The sequence below is a fragment of the Oryx dammah genome, unplaced genomic scaffold (genome assembly GCF_014754425.2).
Source record: "Oryx dammah isolate SB20612 unplaced genomic scaffold, SCBI_Odam_1.1 HiC_scaffold_28, whole genome shotgun sequence".
Taxonomy (NCBI): Eukaryota; Metazoa; Chordata; class Mammalia; order Artiodactyla; family Bovidae; genus Oryx; species Oryx dammah.
In genome coordinates this window covers 688681-716240 of record NW_024070212.1, presented here as the reverse complement: position 1 = coordinate 716240, position 27560 = coordinate 688681, and the positions used below count along the sequence as shown (strand labels likewise).

The 27560-nt window shown below is 37.3% G+C and overlaps 2 protein-coding genes across 3 annotated transcripts in view; one reads left to right on the top strand and one right to left on the bottom strand.

Annotated features, from left to right (window-relative positions):
- Nucleotides 1-246: 246 nt before the first annotated feature.
- Nucleotides 247-27560, bottom strand: MPC2 (mitochondrial pyruvate carrier 2). Its single transcript, XM_040229945.1, has 5 exons — nt 26779-27560; nt 10741-10781; nt 3370-3454; nt 2287-2398; nt 247-555 (listed from the first exon to the last, which is right to left on the bottom strand). The coding sequence occupies exons 1-5, from the start codon at nt 26885-26887 to the stop codon at nt 519-521; spliced, it is 384 nt and encodes a 127-aa protein (XP_040085879.1). The 5' UTR covers nt 26888-27560; the 3' UTR covers nt 247-518.
- Nucleotides 27344-27560, top strand: part of DCAF6 (DDB1 and CUL4 associated factor 6) — a 183804-nt gene continuing 183587 nt past the window's right edge. The window contains exon 1 of one of the 2 annotated variants that reach the window (XM_040229940.1): nt 27344-27547. The gene's annotated coding sequence lies outside the window, so the exon portion shown is untranslated. The remainder of the gene's footprint in view (nt 27548-27560) is intronic. The other variant, XM_040229939.1, reaches the window with a different exon arrangement.

Here is a 27560-nt window from a genome sequence, read left to right as displayed (position 1 = left end):
CATAAAAAAAATATATTCTTCTTTTCAACTTAAAATATGTTAAGACAGTTTGAAGTCATGTTGCTGGATATTCCATGACCCATTTCTTACTCTCTTTAGCTCTATTTCCTTTCACCATTAGCTACTTCATCATCCTTCACTATACAAGCTATTAAACCTTCCAACTATCTTTTGACTCACTGGAATATGTGTGCTCTTATATGCACACCCTTTGGCTGACTAGAACAGAAGGAGGCCAGTGGTATATATGAGCAATATGATTTATTATGGACAAGTAGTAGAAAAAATGCTACTAATATCCACAGATAAGTTCCTCAAGTCATATGTAAAGAGACAATATTATTAAAAGTTTGCTTTATTTTTCTGTTGAATCAAATGTCAATACTATCTCCCAGTTACATTTCATGCCTTACAAACATTAGCACAGTCAGTATCACCTCCTCAACAACCAAATAATAAATCAAACTAGGTCCCGGTGGTTATGTCCACATCTAGATGGCCAGGGTGATCAGGAACTCTTATTTGTTTGCTTTAGCTTTTAGTTCTTGGTTATATCTATAAAGAAAACAGAAAGAAAAAAAATCATGAATCAGAATGAACACATTCATTTCTTAACTAAAATTTTTTTTTTTCTTTTTTTGGTTGCATTGCATAGCATGTGGGATCTTAATTCTCTGACCAGGGATAGAATCCATGCCCCCTGCAGTGGAAATGTGGAATCTTAACCACTGGACCACCAGGGATGTCCCTAGATAATATTTATAATAAGAAGGGAATGAGAATCATATTCCATCTCTTCTTTTTCACTAGTCAAGAGACTACACAGTTGTAAATACAATCTTCCCAGGGGCTTGTAGGTAGAAATATGCAGGAAGGAGAATAACCTAAGGACTTTATTTGAATCTGGCTTGAAACTGTCAAAAAGTCTTAACTGACTTACAGTTTGTTGTACAAAAGTATTAATTTAATGTAAGAGTATTTTCATTCTTGAACTACATGAGAGTATGACAAATGTGAACATACGTATAAAATTTACCAAAACGTAGTCACCTAGAGCTTTTAATTTGATACTCACAAAGTATCTTCCCTGAGAATAAAATCAGCTGGCAATGGGCCTGTCTAGTCACTGAAAATATAATTCTGTGACACAGGCTGGCTACTGGGTTAGGAGGTGTAACATTTAAGTTTGTTGAAACTAAGGACAATTTCTTCAGTTCTCATTAATTCTCAATTCTCATTAATTCAAAGAAGAATTAATCACAAAGCAACAGAGTCTTTCCGTTTTACAACACCCTAGGCTTCATTTACTAATCTCAGCTGAAAACAGAGTAGAAAACTGAACAAGCACAAAAAGGAAGCTATTTTATGAAGTCTATTTTACCTCCTATATTTCTCAAAAGGTCCTGATTTCAAATATTCAACCATATTTTCCTGAGTGCTCCAGAGAGTCCAACATTTTTATTTCTAACTAAATCTCTCAATCTGCTATTTTAATTGTAAGGCTAAATTTCCTTTTGTTAAATTGTATCTGAATTTCTGATATTAGAAATTACATTTCTGAACGTGGCACTTAGTGTTCTCATAGTTTTACTATCATGAGTTAATATCAGGTTAAAATAAGATGGTGTATGAGAAAGGTACTCTGTGAATAAAATCACTGTACAAACTGAAGTTTATATTGATATAAGTTAAGACCTAAAAATGGTTATCAGGCATTCGTAGAATGAGTGAGCATTCATCTATCTGTTATGTGCTAGATAATTAATTAAGCTGCAAGTAAAGCTAGGTATGTTACAGATGAATGAAATTAAATGTACTATACACTACAGAACAGAATGCTTTCTGAAAAGAAGGTATATTATATAGCTCAATGTTTTCTAATTTTTTATTGAGATCATTCAATTTTTTTAGCCAAAGAAAGCTGTTATTCATAACACTTTTTTTGTAATTTAGGAAGGTCCTATGGTTTAAACAAAGCCAGAGCCTCATTCTAAGCTCATTCCAGGGTGTTAGCTAGTCACTGACAAATAATATTAATTACTGAATACACAGTTTCAAGGGCTTCTCAGGTGGCTCAGTGGTAAAGAATCTGCCTGCAATACAGGAGATGCGGGTTCGATCTCGGGGTGGGGAAGTTTCCCAGAATAAGGAAATGGCAACCCACTTCAGTATTCTTGCCTGGGAAATCCCATGGACAGAAGAGCCTGGTGGGCTACAGTTCATGGGGTCACAAAGAGTCGGACACGACTGAATGACTAAACGACAACAAAAACATGGTGAGCTTACCTCCAAATACGAAAGAGCTGAGAAGCTCCTGCTGTCCCGACAAAGAAATTAACAGCAAAGAGACTCCAGTTTTTTGGAATAATTACAAGTGAATATCTTGACCAAATAAAGCCTGTTGAAATAAAATATTTTTAAAAAACAGCATAGGTATTGCTGCAATCTTATCTAAACATTTAATATTAGAGTAAAATAATTAGACTATGATTTTATTTTCTTGGGCTCCAAAATCACTGCAGATGTTGACGGCAGCCATGAAATTAATAGATGCTTGTTCCTTGGAGTAAAAGCTTTGACAAAGCTAGCGAGGATATTAAAAAGTAGAGAGATCCCTTTGCCAACAATAGTCAAAGGTATGGTTTTTCCAGTAGTCATGTATGGATATGAGAGTTGGACCATAGAGAAGGCTGAGTGCGGAAGGACTGATGTTTTCAAATTGTGGTGCCGGAGAAGACTCCTTTTTTATTTTTGGAGAAGACTCTTGAGAGTCCCTTGGACAGCAAGAAGATCAAACCAGTCAATCCTAAAGGAAATCAACCCAGAATATTCATTGGAAGGACTGACGCTAAAGCTGAAGTTTCAGTACTATGGCTATAGACCTGACTCACTGGAAAAGATCCTAATGCTGGGAAAGATTGAGAGCAGGAGGAGAATGGGGCAACAGAGGATGAGATGGTTGGATGGCATCACCAACTCAATAGACATGAGTTTGAGCAAACTCGGGGAGATAGTGAAACAGAGTAGCCTGGTGTGCTTCAGTCCATGGGGTCGCAAAGAGTCAGACACAACTTAGCGACTGAAAAACAACAACAGCATAAAGTAGGGGAAAAAGGTTATAATCTGAGATTTAATGAAGTTGGTATAATTCAGGAGTACACAAAATACTCAGTTATTATGTCAAAGAAAAATTTTTATAACCCTCCTTCTGCCTTCTTCTGCTATAGTCTAATAACTGCTTAAAGGTAATACCATTAGTTTCTTTGTGTGTGAGTGTGTGTGTATGTATTTCAAATGTTAAACAATCAAGTAAATTGATGTAAAACTAATTATTGAATGTCCTATGCGGAAGATATTCATTTAATGTACCTGTAGCCATCAAAACAGCAGATTGAGCCGTGCTGAGTTTTTCTGCAGGTCTGGCCATGTCAGCCAATCCAGCACACACCAGCCCCTGGAAATGAACATTTTTTTTCAATGTTACTCTTTCTTAGAAGTGGAAGTATCAGAAAGCTGTTATAATTTTAAATTTCTTGGTTAGGTAATTTTTCCTTAATGTTGAAGTATACATGGTCATTTCTTCTCTGGTATATTTTTAATACTGTCTTTTATAGAATCATTCTACTTATACTCCACCACCAGCATCAGTCAGAAAGTTTAGTAATGAGCCCTAAAAGAATATTATTTATGCTACTCTACCGCACAGATTAGAATACATAATAGAATGATTTTTATTGATGAAAAATTCACTCCTACACAAAATAAAGAGATACTAGGACAACGAACCCCTATATACCCATCACCCAGTCAACAATTATTGAGATTCTGCCATATTTACCTTTCCTCCTCCCTTTCTCCTTTTTTCTTTAAGTATTTTAAATCAAATTCTAAACATGTCATTAGACAATATGGTCTTAAGAAATTCATTTTCAGGACTTCCCTTGAGGTCCAGAGGTTAGGAATACGCATGCCAATGCGGAGGACATGAACTGGATTCCTGGTCTGGGAAGATCCCACCTGCCAAGGAGCTAAGCCTGGAGCCACAGCTATTGAAGCTTGGGTGTTCTGGAGTCCGAGCTCAGCAACCACTGAGCCCACGCGCCGCAACCACTGCAGTCTGAGTGCTCTAGAGGCGGTGCTCTGCGACAGGGGAAGCCGCGGCTCACTGCAACTAGAGAAAGCCTCTGTGCAGCAACGAGCTCTGCGACAGGGGAAGCCGCGGCTCGCTGCAACTAGAGAAAGCCTCTGTGCAGCAACGAAGACCCAAGGAAGCCAGAAATGAACAAACAAATAAGTTCATTTTCAGGTTTTACTGAATTCCTAAAAGATGCACGAAACATTTTTTTTTTTAAAAAGGTTTTTTCCTCCTAAATAGAACACATGCATACTTGTGAATTTATACACAAATTTAAACCAAATTAAAATGATTTTTATTTAATAAAGTCACTTGTTCAAGAAAGCAGTGATTCTGGCTCAAAAAGCGGCAAGTGGTTAAATACAGAAGTGGAAATAGAGGTATATCATGACTAACACTACTTTTCTTCATAATTTTCATCCAGTCAGGTGATTTTCTTCTCAAATATCTCCAAATCACCACTCTTACATTCTTCTTCCAGGTCCTAATACACATTTTCTCTCTTGCATATTTGTTCCGCTTTAGCAGGGTGGAATACTGCCCTTGTATAGGGGAAGAAGGGGATTGGTTTCTACCATTATTCTACTGGGTCCATGTATTACTACACTGTGGCTTTTCAAACAGATTTGATGACTAGAGGCTATATTCTAGCACTGTCTTTTGGAAGAAGGTAGCAGCCATGATTTTGTTTATGCTCAGAGTATACATTTCGTTTTTCTAGGACATGTTAGAAATCATTCTCTCTCACAAAGGTCCTGAGTGCCCTCTCCCACAGTTCTTTTTCTTTTCTTCTTGAAATCATCTTCTCGAAATCATCTTCTCTCTTAATATGTATGTCTATATTTTCTGATCCATTTACAAAGACGTTGTAGAAATCATGCCCTTTGACTCTCTAGTATTTTGGTGTATATTTGCAAAGAACAAGACTATCTTCCCATTTTCTTAAATATCCATAATCTAATCACAAAATTTAACACGGACAAGACACTGTTGTCTAATATACAGTTCACAGTCAAATTTTGACAGTTAAAACTGCCCCAAAATGTCTTAAATTTTTTTTTTCTTGTCTAGAGTAGTTAGGTCAGGAGAATACACTGCATTTGGATGTTACACCTTTTAGTCTTCTTCTGAAATTGAAGTATAGTTGGTTTATAATACTATATTAGTTAGTTTCCTTTCCTGAATTTCTAAAAAATCCTTATTTCTATACCACTCTAATCTCATGTAAATTATCTTAGAAAATCTTATTGTGAATTTACTTATCTCTATCATTTACTAGCTTGATGACTTTGGTCAAGTTACATAATACTCTCTTTCTCTTATTTTTGGCCATGCAGTTTATTGGATCTCAGCTCCCTGACAAGGGATTGAATTTGGGCACCCTGCAGTGGGAGTGCTGAGTCCTAGCCACTGGACAGCCATGGAATTCCCCATAACACTTGTCTTATATTCTTCATGTATAGAATGAGAGTATTACTAGCTACCCTTGCAAGAGTGATATATGATTAAATGAGATAATATGATTTAAAGATATTTAGCATAGTGTCTGGAAAATACTACTGTTAGCAACGACAAACAGTAGTTTACATTTTTAGAGGAACAGAGGTAATGGAATATTAGCCTCTGTATCCTTTCCTGTATTTCTAGCCTCAGGGGCTAGAAGGTTGACGTTCCTCTTCTTCTTTATTATGAACTTTACTCAAATAATAGAACTGTAGAGTCAGAGAGTGCGTGGAGTATACCGAAAGATTGTGTAAATTACTCCCTAACATAAGAAAGTACCAATTATAGAAAGGTCCAAAGTGACTTTTAAAGGGGGTCATGTAAGTGTTTAAGAGCCTAGGCTTTGAAGTCAAATTAGACCTGAGGGCTCACATCCTGAGTCCGACGTCACTTAACAACAGTTTTAGTTCTTTGAACCTCGGTATCTTTACATCTCAGATTTTTTCTGGTGAAGATTAAATATGAGACAGTGTATTAAATAACCCAATATAGACAGTTTGGCATCTAGCAGATTCAAGTTATTTCTCTGCTTCCATCAATTAAAAACTGGTTTTCAAATGTGTGTGATTCTTTTTGGCACCTGGTTATCTCCACTGGGTGGAGTAAATACTCATCAGATAGTGTTAAAACATTTTTTTCCTTCTTTTCTTCCAATATTTTCTTCTCTAGTTTAAAAAAAAAACAAAAAAAAACTCATATAACACTTTTAGAGGAGTGTAAAAAACAGTGAAAAACCACTATATAATATTCCAATTCCAAACACTTAAGAGATAGCAAAGTTCTCAAGATTCTAAACTGTGGATTAGCCTATGTTAGGAGTTACAGCTGGAAAAGCAAAAGTAGTTAGATACTAAAAATCAGCATAGATAATCTTAAAACAGTTTGACTTATTCCTAAGAACAGAAAGAAAAAAAATTAGCTACACAATATGGTATACTGTTCAAGAGTTAAATATAACCTAGTCTATGCAAAAAGACTATTAGCAGAAAGAAAAAAAAGCTCTGAATTGACCTTCACATAATAGGTTCCCCAGGTTAGCCAAGGGGCTTCCCTGATAGCTCAGTTGGTAAAGAGTCCGCCTGCAATGCAGGAAACCCTGGTTCGATTCCTAGGTCAGGAAGATCCCTGGAGACGGATAGGCTACCCACTCCGGTATTCTTGGGCTTCCCTTGTGGTTCAGCTGATAAAGAATTGCCTGCAGTGTGGGAGACCTGGGTTCGATCTCTGGAGGCTACCCATTCCAGTATTCTGGCCTGCAGAATTCCATAGACTGTATAGTGGGCTAATTATTCTGTATTTCAAGTCACTGTAGTTGTCCTCAGACCTGTTTATACCAGTTTTGTTGCAGAGAAGCCAATTCTGACTCCATGTTGGAACTGTTTCTTTGACTTGTTTTTTGCTGCTTTTGTTATAATGATACAGAACAGCCTGCCTCAGAATCCTGCCCCTCTGTCTGACTTATAGTGCCTTTGTTCAGAACCTTGTGCACCTGTAGATGGCAGGAGGGAAGAAATCAACACATCCTCTGCCTGAGGCTTGCCATTCCAGGAGATTGGCAAGATTAATGGTCTTTTTACTTTGCTTCCTCACCTTCCCCATCTCTGGTCTATAAAAGAACCTGGCATCCAGATTCCGATAAGATGGTTATTTTGAGGCATTAGGCTGCCATCTTCTTGGTCAGCCAGCTCCTCAATCAAAGTCTTCCTTGTCCCAATCCCTTGTCTCTCGGATTCACTGGCCTGTTGTGCAGCGACCAGAGCAAAGCAAGTTTGGACTCGGTAACAGTTTTATTTTTTAAATGTAATTTATCTAATTTAATGAACTAGGTAAATAGCTGATATACAAAAAGAGGGTTGCTATTTCTATGAAACTAAAGTGATTGCTTTGGAAAGACTGAATAAAGGTAAGCTGTTAAACTTGCTATCAAATTTGGTGTAAACAAGACAGATACAAAAAGATTGGTAGGGGGAAACATAGAAATCTAGCAGGTTTCTATTACCAGACTATTATGAAGGAGTCTATAAACTTGCTCTGATTTAAAGAAAACTAAACTAAAATTATACAGAATGCACTGTGGCTATAATTCTTCCATGATAAATGATGTGGAACTCAAAATCAGTGGATCCACACACAAAGCCCTGGCATTATAGTAAATGAATGAATATGTGTTTGTAGTCTTAGGGTTAAAATAGTTAAAAGTAAGTAATATTATTTTTGAGAATTATCCAGTTTGACCTTTATGATTATTCGATTTTAACTAAAGTGGCTAAGAAGGATTCAACCATAGTTAAATATCTAAAGAAGCACAGTGTAAAATTCTTAAGGCAGAACTTATGTGAGAACAAGACACAGGTTGTGCTGTCATCAGGAGACTATGCAGGATGTCAACATGAACTTAAAATAGATATTTTTAAAGGACATAGTGGAGAAAGCACTTATGAGTATATAATACCGTTAATGTTTCAAAACACTGATAGACCAGATCAAAGAACCACCAAAGTGAAGTCGCTCAGTCATGCCCGACTCTTTGCGACCCCATGGACAGTAGCCTGCACCAAGCTACTCTGTCCATGGGATTTTCTAGGCAAGAGTACTGGAGTGGGTTGCCATTTCCTTCTCCAGGGAATCTTCCCGACCCAGGAATCGAACACAGTCTCCCACGTTGTAGATAGACGTTTTACCATGAGCCACCAGGGAAGTCCAAAGCTATTGGTAAAATAAAGAAACATCTAAATTGTGGCAAATTTGTGATCAGAGGACCCCTCACAAATTAAATACAGTAAATGGGGTTGATTTACAATGTTGTATTAGTTCAAGTGTATAGCAAAGTGAATCAGTTATACATACACATGTATCCACTCTTTTTAGATACTTTTCCCATATAGGTCATTACAAGGTATTGAATAAAGTTCCCTATTGCTATACAGTAGTTCCCTAGTTATCTATTTTACCGTTCTTACTTTTTAAATGTTTCTAGAAACAATATTTCAGAAATTAATTCCACTTTGTAGATGCATAATTTTAAGTGTTGGTAGGGAGAGAAGAGGAAGGAACTAGTAATATACCTTTCATAGTATTTTTTTTTTATACTACACTGCTTTTAAATGCTTAGAGTATGAGCAGAATCATTAAAGTTGATATTCTGTAATTTCTTTTTTAAACTGATAGAGCCTTTTTGCAATATACAAATCTAAAAAAAGAACTGCTCCCTAGTTCTCTGTAAATATAGTCCCCAATCACTCATTTACTCGAATCCTGTTTTATAGTTAAGACAAAAGGGCACAGTTAGAACTTGCGTAAGGCCATAAAATTGAGGGATAGCTAATTCCAGTTCTAACATTCTTAACTACTTAGATTTACAACTGAGTTTCTGAACTGTTCTAACAATTTAAAATTATACATTTAAAAGAATTAAAATATCCTACAACCCAACAACAAAAAACAACTTTATTAAAACTTGGGCAAAGAGGTTAAATACTTTTCCAAAGAAAATGTAAAAATGGTCAATAAGCACATGAAAAGATGCTTAGCATAGCTAATAATATTAGGGAAATGCACATCAAAACAATGCACCACTTCACACCCATTAGGAAGGGTATTGTAAAACAACAACGAAAGTAACAAGTGTTGGCAGGGATGAATGGAAACTGGAAACCTTGTGATTACTGGTGGAAACTTAGAACAGTGCAGCCGCTTTGGAATATAGTAAAGCAGTTCATTAAAAGATTAAACATAGAATTACCATATGATTCAACAATTCTATTCGTAGTTATATACACAAAAGAACAGAAAGCAGGGTCTGGAACAGATATTGTATGGACACCCAGGTGTCTATCAACAGAAAACTGAAAAAAACAAAATGTGATATATACATACAATGAAATATTATTCCGACTTGAAGAGGAAGGGAATTCTGACACAGATGAACCTTAGGATATTATGCTAAGTGAAAAACGCCAGGCACAAAAAGACAAATACTGAAATACTGTATGATTTCATTTATAGAAGATACCCAGAGTAGTCAAATTCACAGACAAAGTAGAATGTTAGTTGCCAGGGGCTGGGGAAGAGGGAAATGAAGAGCTATGGTTTAACGGTTTCATAGTTTTAGTTCTGCAAGATCAAGAGTACTAGATCACAACACTGTGGGACAATTATCCTACAATTAAAAAATAAATTAAAAGAAGAGTATAGGAGATTGATTGAATAGTGATATACTCAACTCTAAAAAAGAGGTTAAGATGTTAAATTTATGTGCATTTTATTACAATAAAAAAAAAGAAAGCCTGTAGACCAGTAGTTTTCAAACTTTTAGAGTCATCAGAATCACCTGTAGGTCCTATTATTAAAACACAAAATACTGGGCTCCATCCCCATAGTTTCAAATTTAGTAAATCTGCGATGGGGCCTGAAAATTTGTGTTTCTAACATGTTCCTGGATGATGCCAAGGTTGCAGGTCCGGGGATGATATTTTGAGAAGCACTGCATCAAGCCAAAACGGGCCCTTCCAACATAAAATCAATGATTTGTTATTAATAGCCATTAGAATTACTTCTTTTCAGCTAAATGAGAACTTTATGAGTGGAAACTCTGGCATAGGATAAAAGCATTTACTGTGGAGTCAGAAGTTTCAGATTCTATCATTTACCAAATGTTAATATATATATATACTGGATAAATTCTTCTGCTTTTTGAGACTAATTTTCCTCGCCTCTGTTTTGGTGTTAGTATCTTAAGTTCTCAAAGTAAGTTAATAACAAAAGTTAATTTTGGGCAGGGGGAGGGGGAGTTCAAATCAATTTAATGTTTTACATAGTGACAAAATTTTAGAATGAAGTTTCATGTTCTTAGGGCCCACAATTATAATCTTTTTGATGATAATAAGTTCCCCAGAGGGCTCCTTATCTAAGGAGTTCAAAAGACCCCAAGTAGGCAGTATGCTTATAGAGTAAAAACGATACATCTGAGAGTATTTGTATGAAATTATTTCAAGCCGTACCATGAACATTTAAAGTACATCCTTCAGAAAAGTTACTTCAAATTAATAAGCTCTTTTAAAGAATATCTTTTTCAGTAGCGTCAGCCAAAACCTAAGACTTACCCATTTCATAATTGGAGCCCAGAAAAATACTGTTCTGGGACCTGGAAAAAAAAAGAAGGAAAAATTTAGCAATTAACCAACTATTTTCTATATGTCTTTTAAACAGCCATCACATCACATTTCAAAAACTCAAAGATTTATCAATCTGTTTCTAATAATTATTACTGTGCTTTCTGCATGCTTTGTATTTAAGTTAAAATTTAGAGTCACCATGGTATCAATTTTTCATACAAGTCGTTTTGATTTCCTTGTCAATTCTCTGTATTTTTGAGAACTATCAAAATTAGCTAAAGTATAATAGAGATAGTTTTGGAAACTATTCTCAGTGTATTTTGCTTTGAACATGGAACTTAGTATCATTTTATTTAAGGATAATCTTCAATTTGAGGAAATGATAAATTATGGAATTTTTGTGATATAAACCTCAGTAGATATGTATGTATATATTCACTAATTCTATTAATATTTATTATTATAAATGATGTCACCACATGTATTCTAATAAAAGTTCTTACAAAAATTCTATTTATCCTAGTAAAAAATTAATGAACCTAACTTAATTTAACCTAACTTTAAAGGGCACACAAGAAAGGGGAAAGTCCTTGTTTTAGTTATCCTGGTACTCATCCACCTCATGCAAAATGTTCAATAAATGTTGACAGTATTTTTGAAATACTGTCAGTATTTTGAATATATTTGAATTTCAAAATAGTGATGGCATTTTGAAAAACAACTCTGGTTTTCCAGATAACCTGGAATTTGAGAAGCATTGTGAATTTCAGAAACAAATAAGCAATTTGTTTCAGAGCTGGAAGTAAGCTCACAGATCATCCTTCATTTTTACCAAAAAGGCTCAGAGAAGTTCCATGACCTACTCAAGTCATGTGGGTAGTAAGCCCAGCATTGTAACTAGGAACTAAATGTTCTCTCAAACTTGTGCTCTTTAACCAATAACCAATAACATAAGTTCTTACTCTTCCAAATGACACATCTCTTTTAACCTTTCAGGGCATACAGTAACAGTAAAAAAACAGATTTGTCTATGGTAAATCAAAAGCTAAATCCAATACACATCAGAGCACTTAATATGGTATGTATGTTCTCTACACGTTGGATCAACAAAAGACATTTATTTCTTAACATAATTTCACATAAGATTTTTAAACCAACTCAAAATTTTAAAACTCTAATTATATTCATGATTATTATTTCTACCTTAATATTCCACTTTACTTTGTAAAAATAAATAAATCACATCTAAAAGGGCATAATCACCCAAAGGTAACACATTTATTTCTCTTCATCTACTCCAGTAATATTTCTCAATAGCACTATCATGTAAAGATGATTTTTTTTTTTTCCAATTTTACCCCTAGTAGATGAGCATGGGAATACCAGACCACCTCACCTGCCTCCTGAGAAACTTATAAGGAGGTCAAGAAGCAACAGTTAGAACCGGACTTGGAACAACAGACTGGTTCAAAACTGGAAAACAAATACGTCAAGGCTGTATATTGTTACCCTGATTATTTAACTTATATGCAGAGACAACATGCAAAATGCCGGGTTAGATGAAGCACAAGCTGGAATCAAGACTGCCGAGAGAAACATCAATAACCTCAGATATGCAGATGACACTACTCTTAGGGCAGAAAGCAAAGAGGAACTAAGGAGCCTCTTAATGAAGGTGAAAGAGGAGAGTCTAAAAGCTGGTTTAAATTTCAACATTCAAAAAAATAAGATCATCGTATCTGGTCCCATTCCTTCATGGCAAATAGATTGGTAAACAATGGAAACAGTGACAGACTTTGTTTTTTGGGGCTCCAAAAGTCACTGTGGACAGTGACTGCAGCCATGAAATCAAAAGACACTTCTTGTAGAAAAGCTATGACAAACCTAGACAGTGCATTCTAAAGCAGAGGCATTACTTTGCCACAAAGGTCCATACAGTCAAAGCTATGGTTTTTGTATTAGTCAGCTATGGATGTGAGTGTAGGACCATAAAGAAGGCTGAACACCAAAGAATTGATGCTTTCAAACTGTGGTGCTGGAGAACTCTTGAGAGCCCCGTGGACAGCAAGGAGATCACACGGGTCAATCCTAAAGGAAATCAACCCTGAATATTCACTGGAAGGGCTGATGCTGAAGCTCTAATACTTGGCTACCTGATGCAAAGAACTGACTCACTGGAAAAGACCCTGATGCTGGGAAAGACTGAAGGCAGGAGGAGAAGGGGACAAGAGAGGATGAGATGTTTGGATGGCATCACCAACTCAATGGACATGAGTTTGAGCAAGTTCCAGGAGATGGTGAAGGACAGAGAAGACTGGTGTGCTGCAGTCCATGTGGTCACAAAGAGTTGGACATGACTGAGCAACTGAACAACAACAAGGTGACTATTCACTGTCATTAATAAAGAAATGTTTCCAATCACATACATAAATTACATTTAAAAGATAAAATTGAATTAAACCTATTACTTAAAAATAACAGATGGTGAAACTGAAAAAGCATGGAGCTAAAGAAAACGCAGGGATTTAATATAGATTTAGTTGTAGTTGTGACTTTAATTTGTTGCAGAGATCATTCATTCATTCACTCATAGTAATTACTTCATGCTTTATAGTCTCCTAGGCACTAAGGATACATTGCCAAATAAAACACAGTGCTGGCTTTTAATAACTTAAGCACAGGCAGGTTAAGTAAAATCATATCTGTAAGCTGTATAAAAACCTTTAAGGGAAACAATTCTAAAGTGCTTTTGATCAAAACCACTCTAGTTTCAGTTATATGCCACCACTCAAAAGTGAAAATTAAAGCAGTGATAATACTCCTTTTTGGGGTGCATTTTGGCTGAATTACTATCAAAAGTAGTTGGTTAATGGTAACAATAAGGAGAGAAATTTGAAAAATATAAAAAATGGTATTTGATCCTTGTGTAACTTTTGCTTATTAATTAGTTCTAAAAAAGTATCAAACAGTATAAACCATTGCTTACCTTTAGCAATATTAAGTGACTGTAATGTTACAGTTTGGACTATGCCACTGTTCAACATATCATTGGTATATTTTTGTAGTCCTCTCAAACTAATTCACATTGTTCAATGTGATTTGAAATACAATGGGATTTAAAAATCAGATGTACTATTCAGTTCAGTTCAGTCGTGTCCGATTCTTTGCGACCCCATGAACTGCGACACGCCAGGCCTCCCTGTCCATCACCAATTCCCCAAGTTGACTCAAACTCATGTCCATCGAGTCGGTGAGGCCATCCAGCCATCTTATCCTCTGTCCTCCTCTTCTCCTCCTGCCTTCAATCCTTCCCAACATCAGGGTGTTTTCAAATGAGTCAGCTCTTCACATCAGGTGGCCAAAGTACTGGAGCTTCAGCTTCAGCATCAGTCCTTCCAATGAACACCCAGAACTTATCTCCTTTAGGATGGACTGGTCGGATCTCCTTGCAGTCCAAGGGACTCTCAAGAGTCTTCTCCAACACCACAGTTCAAAAGCATCAATTCTTTGGCGCTCAGCCTTCTTCACAGTCCAACTCTCACATCCATACATGACCACAGGAAAAACCATAGCCTTGACTAGACGGACTTTTGCTGGCAAAGTAATGCCTCTGCTTTTTAATATACTATCTAGGTTGGGTCATAACTTTCTTTCCAAGGAGTAAGCGTCTTTTAATTTCATGGCTGCAATCACCATTTGCAGTGATTTTGGAGCCCCCGAAAATAAAGTCTGACACTGTTTCCCCATCTATTTCCCATGAAGTGATGGGACCAGATGCCATGATCTTAGTTTCCTGAATGTATTACTACTAATATTTTACCAGTAATCTATTGTAATTAGATGTGTATTTACTTATATTGCAGAGAAGGCGATGGCACCCCACTCCAGTATTCTTGCCTGGAAAATCCCATGATGGAGGAGCCTGGTGGGCTGCAGTCCATGGGGTTGCGAAGAGTCGGACATGACTGAGCGACTTCACTTTCACTTTTCACTTTCCTGCACTGGAGAAGGAAATGGCAACCCACTCCAGCGTTCTTGCCTGGAGAATCCCAGGGACGGGGGAGCCTGGTGGGCTGCCTTGAGTGACTGAACTAAACTTACTTATATTGATAAATCTGGCTTATACATACGAGTTTCTAAGTAAGCTTACTGAAACCCTAGAACAATAAAAAAACTTTTTTCCACTTATAACTCAGGTTTATTGGCAAGCAAAGGATAGTACACTCTCTAGGTGTGAGGGCGGGGCAACCCAAAAGGAGAGGGGCCTCAATCTCTCTTGGCTTCCTGCTTTTATGTTTGTCTCCTTCTGGCCTTGAGCCTGCCCTATGCAAATTGGGCTGGCCAAGAAGGGGGCCTGGCTGTTTCACCTGAAGTTCTCACTCCTGTCAGTGGATTTTCCTTTGTTCCGTTTTTGCGACTTTTTCCTTTGTCTTTTAGCCACCACCATTTTGGGCTCCTTTTTCCTATTCTAACTACCTAACATTCCCCCCCTCAAGAGATGGGAGGCCCAATTCTTTGGGAATAGGGGTGTCGAGGTCTCTCTGGCTACTTCCTGCTCAGCTGGGATGGCTCGGGGCATTGGGCCTCCCTGTCTTGCTCCTAGAACATTTAAACTTAATCCTAAAGTTCCTCTGTAGTTTATCTTACTTTCTCAATCTTCAGGGAGCTGGATACCATCTTTAAACTAATAATTCTTCGAACACTAGAATATCATGGCATAGCCCGTCTTTCCTTATGGGCCAGAACAATTATTCATCTTCTTACATACATATGACAGCTAGTCATTTTTATGCTTGACTATGTCCTGTAAGTTTTCTATATTTTAAATTAGAGCAAATCTAGATGGTACTGAAATGGTTGCTGGGAGAGTTAAGACTATTAAGGAATTCTAAATTTTAATGTTCTTATAACTGAGTGAAAATCTATATTTAATTCCTGAGTTATTAATATTTAATCTAGGGTCCTAAACTTTGTACTGTTCTGATCACAGCCACTATTACACTTCTAGAACTCTGACACATAATGATTCCCTCTTCTCAACAGTTGAACAAAATACGGAAATCTTTAGATTAGGTTGGCATTTTGAAAGAAATGTTTAAAGGATAGAAAACATGAAGGCATTGAGTTTCAAAATATAAATTCCTAATCCTAACTTGTTTAGTCGTTAACTCGTGTCTGACTTTTTGCGACCCTTGGACTGTAGCTGCCAGGCCCCTCTGTCCATGGGATTTCCCAGGCAAGAATACTGGATTGGGCTGCTGTTTCCTTCTCCAGGGCATCTTCTCAGCCCAGGGCTTGAGCCCACATCTCCTGCACTGGTAGGCAGATTCTTTACTCCTGAGCCACCAGGGAAGCCTAAGTTAGTTAAATTTTAGCCCAGGACACTAGTTCTCAACCAGAGGTGATTCTGCGCCTCAGGAGACATTCACAATGCAAAGGACAACCCCCTACAACAATGCTCCAGCCCCCAAACATCTATTGTGCAAGGTTAGGACACCTTGGTCTAGGTGGACTGACAAGCTAGGCAAACATGCAACCGGTTTCATGGCTCTAAGTCTGAGTTCATAGTCTCCTCCCAAAATCTGGCCATGTCTTCATCTGGCTAACTCCAGTGTCCTTCTAAAACTCATTGCAGGTTTTGTCTCCTCAAGGAGCAGATTAAATGCTCCTTCTCTGAACTCCCAAAGCAGCAGCCTGTCTATTCTTCTACTGTTTTCTGCACATAACAATTAAACTGAACTGCTTATGCATTTATTCATTAGACAAAGTCTTGAAGTTAAAGCCTGTTTCTTAGTTTTCCTAGACAAATAATACTTTTGAACAGAATTGAACTGGATGAACCATATCCAGGAGAGATGCTAATCAGATATTCAAATTTTAGGAAATTTGAATATTTGCCTTGATACTGCTGCTTCTTCAAGGATGAACTTCAGGACACCAGGTTCTCTTTACATTAGGGCTGTACTAGACTTTGACTCATTAGTTACTCTACTGTTACGCCATGATTCTCCCCTTCTTGGCTCTTGAAAATTCTTTCCATGAGTCTGATGCCATAATGTACTAATCCTAGAAGTCAATCTTTTCAAACTCTCTGGTTACTTTATTTAGCTTGAGTTTCTAAGATTCCTATCATCACACTTGGTTTATTTTTCTTTGTCATATACAAAGTCTCGAGGTCATATGCAGTATCAATTACCAAGTTTATTTTTTACTCCTGCATGAAGCTTGGCTTCATCACTCAAGGATAAGCCAATACATTGTTTTAGTCTCTGGCTTTGGATTCCCAAACAGACTCCATTCTTCTGTTTCAAAACTGACGCTTCCTCCTCTGTTACCCCAAAAACTGTTTCCTCTAGGGTTCTAGTTTCTTTACGAGCTGAAATGGTTGACCTTTCAGGGTTAATGAACAGTTAAGCTTTTCAGTAGCTTTGCCTGGTAACTGATTTACTCGACTGCCCTGTGCTTGGTGGTAGTTTTAAAATATCAACTGTCCTTCTCCCACATAACCAAACTAAACAAAACCGTCAAACAGTAAATTATGGTTGCTAGAACAAAGGTCAAAAGAAGTTTAAATATTTTATTTAGGGAATAATTTTAAACTACAAAACAAAGCCTAAATTAACGATGGCTAAGCACTGAATTTAAAAACATCAATAGCATACATATATTGTAAAAATAAGACATTCTAAATTTCTAATTTTTCTGAAATGTCAGAGGATGCTGATAACTGAACAAATAATTAGAGATGTGTAAGTGCAAACAACAAGTAATGTTTTCTTCATTGTTTAAAAAAAGGGGGGAAAATAGCAATACCCATGATCATACAATAAGTAAACAAAAATTTTTAAAGAAAACTTATTTTATTTCATCCTTCCACTTTTAAGTAGTCATTTTCTACCTTAAAAGTAAAGAAGTCAAATAAATGTAGACATGTATTAATTTAGGTATAGAGGCTATTTTCTTAAAAACATCAGTCAATCAATAATGAAAATGGTAATGAGGAAACATCCCAACTGATTTTGACATTTAAAACATGAAACAAGTTAAAACAATTTTTTAATTGAAGTATGGTTGATTTACAATGTTGTGTTAGTTCCAGGTGTACAGCAAAGTGATTCAGTCATACATATATAAATGTGTATATATATATATATATTTTTTTTTTCTTTTTCAGATTCTTTTCCATTATAGGTTATTACAAGATGTTGAATATATGAAAGTGAAAGCTTTGCTTCCCTGGTGGCTCAGCTGGTAAGGAATCTGCCTGCAGTGTGAGAGACCTGGGTTCGATCCCTGGGTTGGGATCTGGAGAAGGGAAAGGCTACCCACTCCAGTATCCTGGCCTGGAGAATTCCATGGACTCTGTGGTCTGATACAACTGAGCGACTTTCACTTTCACAGTTGGTCCTTGAAGTATACAATAGGTCCTTGCTATTTACCTAAAACATGAAGCTTAGACAAAAATGTTTTGCAAACAGGTACCACTCAAACAGTGAGAATACAATGTTACACTATCTTTCCTAGATCTGGGAAAGCTGTTCTCACTGAAGAGCATTAAATAATAAACTAATTAAATAATCATGATACTGGAAGTGATTATAATACCTTAAAATCAAGATAAGCATAACTAGAGTATCTAGCTAACAGTCCTTATGATGAATGAAAAAAACTTGATTGGGCAGAAATTTTAAATTGCTGAAAATATACTGAATAAAAAGCAGGTCTTAAGAAATTTAACCTGAAGTCCAAGATGAGAAAAATGTATTCCCATCAGATGTAAATGTACATTCTTTTAGACAAACAATTAACTAACAACACATTTTCACTTTGTTTCTTACAAGTCCACTCTTGGAAGTTGAAAAAGATGTCAAATGCTGACTACTTAAAACTATGAACTGTAATGTAAAACAAATGTATGGTTACAAAAGGGGAAAAGGAAGGTGGGGAGGGACAAATTAGGAGTATAGGATTAACAGATACAAACTATTATACATAAATTAGAGCTGCAACAAGGGTTTACTATAAAACTATGAACTATTTTTAAGCATAACAAAAAAATTACAAAGAATAACATAATGGTCATTTTCTCTTGTGTTGTTAAATGTTTGTCTGATTTTTAAAGTGAAACTGATGTTCTTTAAAGTTCAAATTTTTATGGAAGATTTTGAGGAATTCTGCAAGAGAATAATACAACCAAATATGTAAGAGTCATATATTTTCAAACAAATTAACAAATCTAGTTGCCTTGATGAACTTGTTAATAAAACAATGACATATTGATAATTTTATTTCCTAATTTCCTTATCTGAGAGGAATTTCTGCTAATGAAATACTTCATAAATTCTACCCAGAACGAATGTCATTTATTGTATAATTCTCTTCCTAGGGAAAGATTTCCTTCCTGGAACAGAATAAGTGACTTTTACACACATGCAAATGTACACATATACAAATACTGAATAGAGGTGCTCCCAATGTTGAAAATAAAATTCTTATTGAAAGCCGTCCACTACCCCACCTAAATCCTCTCATACCATTTCTTTACAGTTTATTGCTTTCAACATTCCTGAACTTTCCTCTGAAGTTCCTTGTATCAATCAAGTCCACCTTTTGGCTATCATGGAACCAGCTACTTACAAATTCTTAGAATTCATACATGTTATTATTCTTTGACACAGATACTGACTGCCAAAAATTACTCGTTTTTATTTGTACTAAAGCTAGTTCTGATTTCACATGAACACGATGGGGCTACCATTTCAGAGTCAAGCAATCTCTCTATCTTCTGTAAGGCCTTGGAAAGAGCTTACTGAAATAGTACCCAGAACATCATGGGTGAATAATGACTTTTAAAATGTTGAATGAAAACAGGTTTTGGTGAAAATGCCAAAGAAAATAACAGGTGAAGTGACTAGCTATGATAGGTAATATGCATTTTGGGTTGATACATTTTAAAATTATACATTTTTCAATAACAGACTCAGGGACTTCTAGATTTAGAAAGATTGTTTAAATTATCTAGTTCAGGCATTCATCTTATAAGCCAGGTATATGAGGTCCAGAAAGGTAAAATTACTTATATAAAATACACAGCACAGCAAGGATAAAAATGTAGGTCCCTAAAACCTAATCTAACAATAATAATATAGTATTCCCTGATGAAATCTGAGTTTCCTGAAGCCTCTAAAACTAAGAAAAGTCACAGCAGAAATACCAAATTGTAAACTGTTACAGCTGGAAAGGACCTTAAAGAAAATACAAACCCTCTTATTTTTATAGATGAAAAAGAAAAGGCACTCCTTCAAAGTTAATTTGTCTCATATTCAGATAGCTCCAGATAGAGTAAGAACCAGTATACAGGCTTCTTTGACCCCAGTCGTCTTTCTACTATGCCATACCATAGTTTAAACATATTTCCATCTTTTATAGCCAAAATTAATATTATTATCTGTCTTAGAAATAATAAACTATTATTTATTGATGTGTAGTTGATTCATAATGTTGTGTTAATTTCAGGTGTATGGCAAAATTATTCAGTGATTTATATATATATATGTAAACACTTTTTCAGATTGTTTTCCCTTATAGGTTATTACAAAATATTGGGTATAGTTCCCTGTGCTATACAGTTGGTTATCTATTTTATAAATAGTAACATGTATATAACAAACTATTTATAGCTTCTCCAAGGGCTTGCTTCTCCTTTAGTATATCTAATGAACCAAATTAGATGAGGCATAAACAGCCTTAACCACTTAAAATTAGTTTAAAATCAAAGGTTAGGTTAAGTGTCAAACTGACAATTACAGCAAGTATTGTATTACTTTTATGATTTCTTCTGAGAATACACAATCTCTGTGGCCAGGGATTTTTATTTTATTCATTAAAATAACTCAAATGCCCAAACAGTATCCAATATACAGCAGGCCCTCAATAAATATTAAATAATTCAACTTTATTGGAGCTAACTAGTTTAAAGATATTCTATTTGACATCAATAACTTAAATATTTGAAATCCCAACTTTCCCTTTTGGTTCTCATTCCTTAATTTTAAGCTAATAGAAGTTAATACTATAATAAATAATATATGTATACTAATATATTTACTATATAGTTAATCATAATATATACTAAACACTGCTAATAATAGTTCATTTAGTATACTTTTATTTTAAAAATATTCTCTAGGTCTATAAGATAGAAAGGAAAACTAATTCTCTGGTCTAGGAAAAAATGCAAATAGTCCTGTTGTGAACACCTTAACGTAACTTTTCTTATCAGCCTTCACAGAGAGGACATCATGTAATGTAGAGAATATTCTTAGCAATAGTAAGCTAAACATGGCAACACATTTTGCAGAAATATTTTTCCAAAAGTTCTTCCACTTAAGCCAAAATATAACTCATTATAAGCAAAGCTATAGTAAGCAAAACTTATATATATAGTTAAGATAGTTATTTTCTGTGCTGACTTAATTGAAGGATAGTTTTTATTTATTTATATTATTTATTTATTTCTCATTTAATTGTTTCTCCAGTTTTATTGATATAACTTTTTTTTTGGCTGCACCTTACCGCTTGTGGGATCTTAGTTCCCTAAGCAGGGACTGAACCTGGGCCACAGCAGTGAAAGTGCAGAGTTCTAACCAGGTAATTTCTAGAGCTGTGGTCTCCCCCCTTTTTTTTTTTTTTTAATTTTTACATACTTATTTATTTATGGCTGCACTGGGTCTTCGTTGCATGCAGGCTTTCTCCAGTTGAGGTGAGTGGGGGCTACTCTCTAGTTGTGGAACATAGGCTCTAGAGCTCTAGAGTAGGTGTGGCACGTGGGTTTAGCTGTCCAAGGCATGTGGGATCTTCCAGGAGCAAGGACTGAACTTGCGTCCCTTGCATTGGCAGGTGGATTCTCAACCACTGGACCACCAGAGAAGTCCTTTGCCAACTTCTTTTGAACATACTGCCCCATCAGTTTAAAAAATATGTGAGCATACACCCTTAATACATACATGTTGACTCCATGGAATTCAGGTGTGTACAGATTTTCCTCAATTTATGATGGGGTTAAACCTCAATAAGTCCATTGAAGGTTGAAAAGATCATAAATTGAAAATTTATTTAATACACCTAGCTTAGCCTAACCTACCCTTAAATTGGGCAAAATCATCTAACACAAAGCTTATTTATAATAAATTGTTAATATATAATAAATAAGTAAAGCTTATAATAAATTATTGAATATCTCATGCAATTTCTAGAACACTGGGGCTTCCCAGGTGGCAGAGTGGTAAAGATTCTACCTGCCAACGCAGGAGACACAGGAAATGCAGGTTCAATGCTTGGGCAGGGAAGCTCTCCTGGAGGAGGAAACGGCAACAGAAGAGCCATGAACAGAAGCAGCCATGGGGTCACAAAGAGACACAACTGAGAGACAAAGAACGCAGCACATACGCACTGAAAGTGAAAAACAAATGGTTACATGGGTGCAGAAGAGATGCAATGATTGTTTACCCTATGGTTGACTGGGAGTTGTGGTTTGTTGCTGCCACCTGTAAGAGCATTGTACCACATATCACTAGCCCAGGAAAAGATCAAAATTAGGATTTCTACTGAATTTATACTGCTTTTGAACCATCTTGTAGAGTTGAAAAATCTTAAGTTGAACCATCCTAAGAAAGGGACTGTCTATTTACACATCCACATATATGTATATGTGCATTAATATATTTTATATTATAAAATATACACAAAATGGAAACTTTAAAAAGATAAAGTACTAATAGAAGTTCTACTGTTTTCTTCCTATATTCCAAAGTTTCATTTTGTGCACCCTTTGGGACAATTCACCCCATTCTGGAGCTCATAAATACAAATGAAAGACACTCTTCCACTAATAATTTTTTTTTTTCCAAACTAAGCTTGCCTTTGACTGTGTGGATCACAATAAACTGTGGAAAATTCTGAAAGAGATGGGAATACCAGACCACCTGACCTGCCTCTTGAGAAGCCTATATGCAGGTCAGGAAGCAACCGTTAGAACTGGACATGGAACAGACGGGTTCCAAATAGGAAAAGGAGTACGTCAAGGCTGTATATTGTCATCTTGCTTATTTAACTTATACAGAGTACATCACGAGAAACGCTGGGCTGCAAGAAGCACAAGCTGGAATTAAGATTGCCGGGAGAAATATCAATCACCTCAGATATGCAGATGACACCACCCTTACGGCAGAAAGTGAAGAGGAACTAAAGAGCCTCTTGATGAAAGTGAAAGAGGAGAGTGAAAAAGTTGGCTTAAAGCTCAACATTCAGAAAATGAAGATCATGGCATCTAGTCCCATCATTTCATGGGAAATAGGGAAACAGTGGAAACAGTGTCAGACTTTATATTTTTGGGGCTCCAAAATCACTGCAGATGGTGATTGCAGCCATGAAATTAAAAGACATTTACTCCTTGGAAGGAAAGTTATGACCAAACTGCTGCTGCTGCTGCTAAGTCACTTCAGTCGTGTCCGACTCTGTGTGACCCCATAGATGGCAGCCCACCAGGCTCCCCCGTCCCTGGGATTCTCCACGCAAGAACACTGGAGTGGGTTGCCATTTCCTTCTCCAATGCATGAAAGTGAAAAGGGAAAGTGAAGTCGCTCAGTCGTGTCTGAATCTTCGAGACCCCATGGACTACAGCCTTCCAGGCTCCTCCGTCCATGGGATTTTCCAGGCAAGAGTACTGGAGTGGGGTGCCACAACCAACCTAGACAGCATATTCAAAAGCAGAGACATCACTCTGCCAACAAAGGTCTGTCTAGTCAAGGCTATGGTTTTTCCTGTGGTCATGTATGGATGTGAGAGTTGGACTGTGAAGAAAGCTGAGCGCTGAAGAATTGATGCTTTTGAACTGTGGTGTTGGAGAAGTCTCTTGAGAGTCCCTTGGACTGCAAGGAGATCCAACCAGTCCATTCTAAAGGAGATCAGTCCTGGGTGTTCATTGGAAGGACTGATGCTGAAGCTGAAAACTCCAATAGTTGGGCCAGCTGATGTGAAGAGTTGACTCACTGGAAGACTCTGATACTGGGAAGGATTGGGGGCAGGAGGAGAAGGGGATGACAGAGGACAAGATGGCTGGATGGCATCACCAACTTGATGGACATGAGTTTGGGTGAACTCCAGGAGTTGGTGATGGACAGGGAGGCCTGGCATGCTGCGATTCATGGGGTCACAAAGAGTCGGACACGACTGACTGACTGAACTGAACTGAACTGAACTGAAGCTTTTACGTAAACATTGGGCAGCATGATTTTACAGTAAACACTGGACAGCATACTTTCAAGTCAGGAGACGGGGGGCACTGAGAACTGAACTTGCCAGGACACACATATGGATAGAATTCTGTTCTTACTCTAAAGAAGCAGATCATTTTGTGCCATAGACAATATGTAGATAAATGAATAATGAAGACCACTGGTCTAACTATATATATATAGAATGCAATATTCTAAGTCTAATAAATATTTATATAAAGACATTCTTGTGACTTGTCTAGACATATTTGTCAATGATACAATTAAATCTCAAAAATGTAGAATACAGCCTTGTATATTACTGTGAACATCTCCAATATGTGAATCCAGTCTAATGATGATTAGATATATCATCTAATATAATGATTCAAAAACACACTATTATGTAAAATAGTACACAAAAATCTTGAATATTCCCTGTTAAGTCTTAGAACAATAGTTTCCTCAGATTTTATTCAATACTTGTGACAATCAACAAGTTATATTTTTCATGTTTCTTCATTTCTGCATTGGTGTGCCGACAAGTTTTTAATCACTATTTTGCAGTGATGAGTATTCTTACTCTGTATAGAGTGAACTAACACTAACATTTGTTGAAAGTCTATGTGTAAACACAGCTACATTTTATAGATAATGTATCACTTAACTTTCACAACAATCCTTAAATGGTGATAATTCAGTTCAGCTCAGTTTAGTCACGTCCAACTCTTTGTGACCCCATGGACTGCAGCACGCCAGGCTTCCCTGTCTGTCGTCAACAACCGAAGCTTGCTCAAATTCATGTCCATTATTTTGGAGATAATTATTATTCCCATTTTATATATTAGGACTAAAGGTTAGGGGATTTAAGATCAAGGTCACACAGCCAAGTTTCAAATCCAGGTCAATCTGGCTTCAAAGCCTATGCTCCTTCCATCACACTGAAAAAAAGGTTACAGTAACTGAACTAGTCCAAGAGTATCTAGATAAAATACATGATCTACAAACCAATCTCAAATGAAAGATAATTCCCTTTCATTCTAAAAGTTGAATAAACTATTAAATAATAACCAATAAACTAATAAACAATGACTATAAGTGGTTAAAGCCAAGACCTTGGAAAAGATCACTATAAAACTACCCTCCAATTCTGTTTTAAAGTAGTTTAAAATTGTTCCTCCTCTAGCCTGTCTTTATCCTACAGACCAAATACAAAGCTTAAGAGGGTCAGCACTGACCACAAGAATTCAGTTGAGAGTAAAGCCCAGGGACTTCCCTGGTGGCCCAGTGGTTAAAACGCTGAGCTTCCAATGCGGGGAGTGTGCGTTCAATTCCTGGTTGGGGAACTAAGATTCCCCACATGCCACACAGTTGGCCAAAATCATGCCATACAGGCCATAATCATGCCACACAATGCGGCTAAAAAAAAAAAAAAAAAAAGCCCGATTATTACAGAAGCATTGCTCAACTCTTCCTCCTGAAAATCTCTGCCACAAAACAGAGGACTTTCCAAAAACTGTGTCCTAAAGAACCAAAAAGCAAATAAACTAATCTTCATTAATAAAAACCTCTCCTTAAAGGTCAATTTTATAAAGGGTAAACTGCTGCAATAAATAATATTATACTAAAGCATAATTCCAAGACACAGATTAATCCATTATCAAATTTGGAAATCAGATTTAGTAATCATAGATTCCCAAGAGCTGCTTCATAGTCAGATATGTAGGGAGACACACAACTTTCCTAATGACACCAGCCGCAGAGATAGATTTAACTATGTAGAGAAAATGGCCACAGGGGGTTGCACTTCAGTCTTTCCATTTATAACACACTTTCTCCTTTGCTAAGTCTTAGTCTTGAAAGTGACGTCAGAATGTATCTGGTTTGAGTTCCCAGCCAAGTAAGTACTATTACTGACGTTTGTACAACAGGTAACAGGATTTTAGACCTTAAATGAAGAGTTGGAGGCATTGGGATCTTCCAGTTTCTTACAGAATTATTTTTTCAACTACAAGAACACTGTTTTCCAATAGGTTAAAGAGAGAGCTAATATTTATTGAAGATTAACGAAGAATCAAACACATATGTTATCTTTAACTCTCACATGGACCACATTTTACAGAAACTAAATCTAGGATTTTACCCAAGGTCACATCTATAATTAGCAGCAGAACAGAATTTAAATCCAGGTCTGTCCACACAAAAAGGTTCAGGAGAAGCTTGTTCAGTAGTAATTTAGGATAGACTGAAACAAACTAGACCTATGGGGCAAGGAATGATACTGACTCAGAAACTGGCTAACGCTTCTGCAGGCCTGTCAGCTGGAGCTGAAGTAAGTATGACCTTTACTCCAAACACTCTAGGGTAAGACAGCTCTTCGACGCGTGGGTCAATATATCACTACTCATGGAAGGAAAGGGGAGAGAATGAGGTTTCCTGGTGGCCCAGACCCTTTCTTGGCTGCAGAAATGGAGAAGGGTCAAACCAAGAGGCCTGGTCCGGATCTGAGTGGTGCCTAAGAGAAGCAGTGCAACAAAGGTCGCAAAGGGCGCAGTCTTGAAAATCACGAGTTTTAGACATGTTGGAAAAGAAAATGTGAAAAGCAAGGAGCACGGGAAAGTACACAGATTCACTTGAGGAACAGGGGTTGGGGTTGTGGGTGAACTGTCCACTGGCAGAGTTGTCAGTGGATCGGTAAAGAGAGGAAAGGGACAGGAAGGGAGGTCTCGGTGGGAGCCACTGGGTTCATTACCTGCCGGGTGGTTGTACAACGGCCTCAATTTCTCAGGCAGCAGGAGCTCCACTTTATCAAGGACCCGGTGGTAGGTGGCCCGCAGGCCCCGGACGCCGGCGGCTGACATTCCTGCGGACGACTGATCGTGGGCAGCCGGGTGGTAGAGTGGCCGCGTGCTCGTCCCTGGCAGGCAATGTAGGGCAGCTCGTCACTTTCCCCTGTATCAACGTCTCGCGCCCTCTCTCCGTGGGTGCGTGCCCTACCCGCTGCTGAGCCTGACCCCCAGCGAACCACCCTTTGGCCCGCGCTCAGAGAAGGTTGTGGGGGCGGAGACTCTGCGACGGCCCGCCCCGAGCCCGCCTACTGGCTTCTCTCCTCCGGGACCCGGGAGGCGTGGCTAAAACAGGTGGTTAAAGGATGGCCTCACCGAGTCAACCCGGCGGCCTGCCGGCAGCGCGCTTGCGCAGGCAGAGCTGCCCGCACGGATTGGCCAGTCCCCAAAGCAAGCCTCCAATTTCTTCTTCCTGCTCTGGAAGCCATGTTGGAGAAGGGAAAGTGAAGCTGCATCGGCGGATACCCTTTCACTTTGGTTAAGGAGGCCCCCAGATAAAATGGACTATTCGGGCCTTCCGTGCCCCGACTAAAGATGACGCCGCACAACTCTCTTCCTTCCATCGGAGTGAGACTCGTGAGCGCGAGACTTACGACTTCAGCTACTTCTCTATTCCTCATTTATCCACAGACTATTAAGGATTTAACTAGAATGGCCTGAACCCATTTTTCCAGGGTAAGGGCGGCCA

Bases quoted from the DNA above. Each gene is read 5' to 3' on its own strand.
- MPC2 (XM_040229945.1), bottom strand. From the start codon at position 26,887: ATGTCAGCCGCCGGCGTCCGGGGCCTGCGGGCCACCTACCACCGGGTC. The intron at 10,782-26,778 runs GTAATGAACCCA...TTTTTTTTCCAG, and splicing joins GTTGTACAACCACCCGGCAG to GTCCCAGAACAGTATTTTTC. The intron at 2,399-3,369 runs GTACATTAAATG...TTATTTCAACAG, and splicing joins TGCTGTTTTGATGGCTACAG to GCTTTATTTGGTCAAGATAT.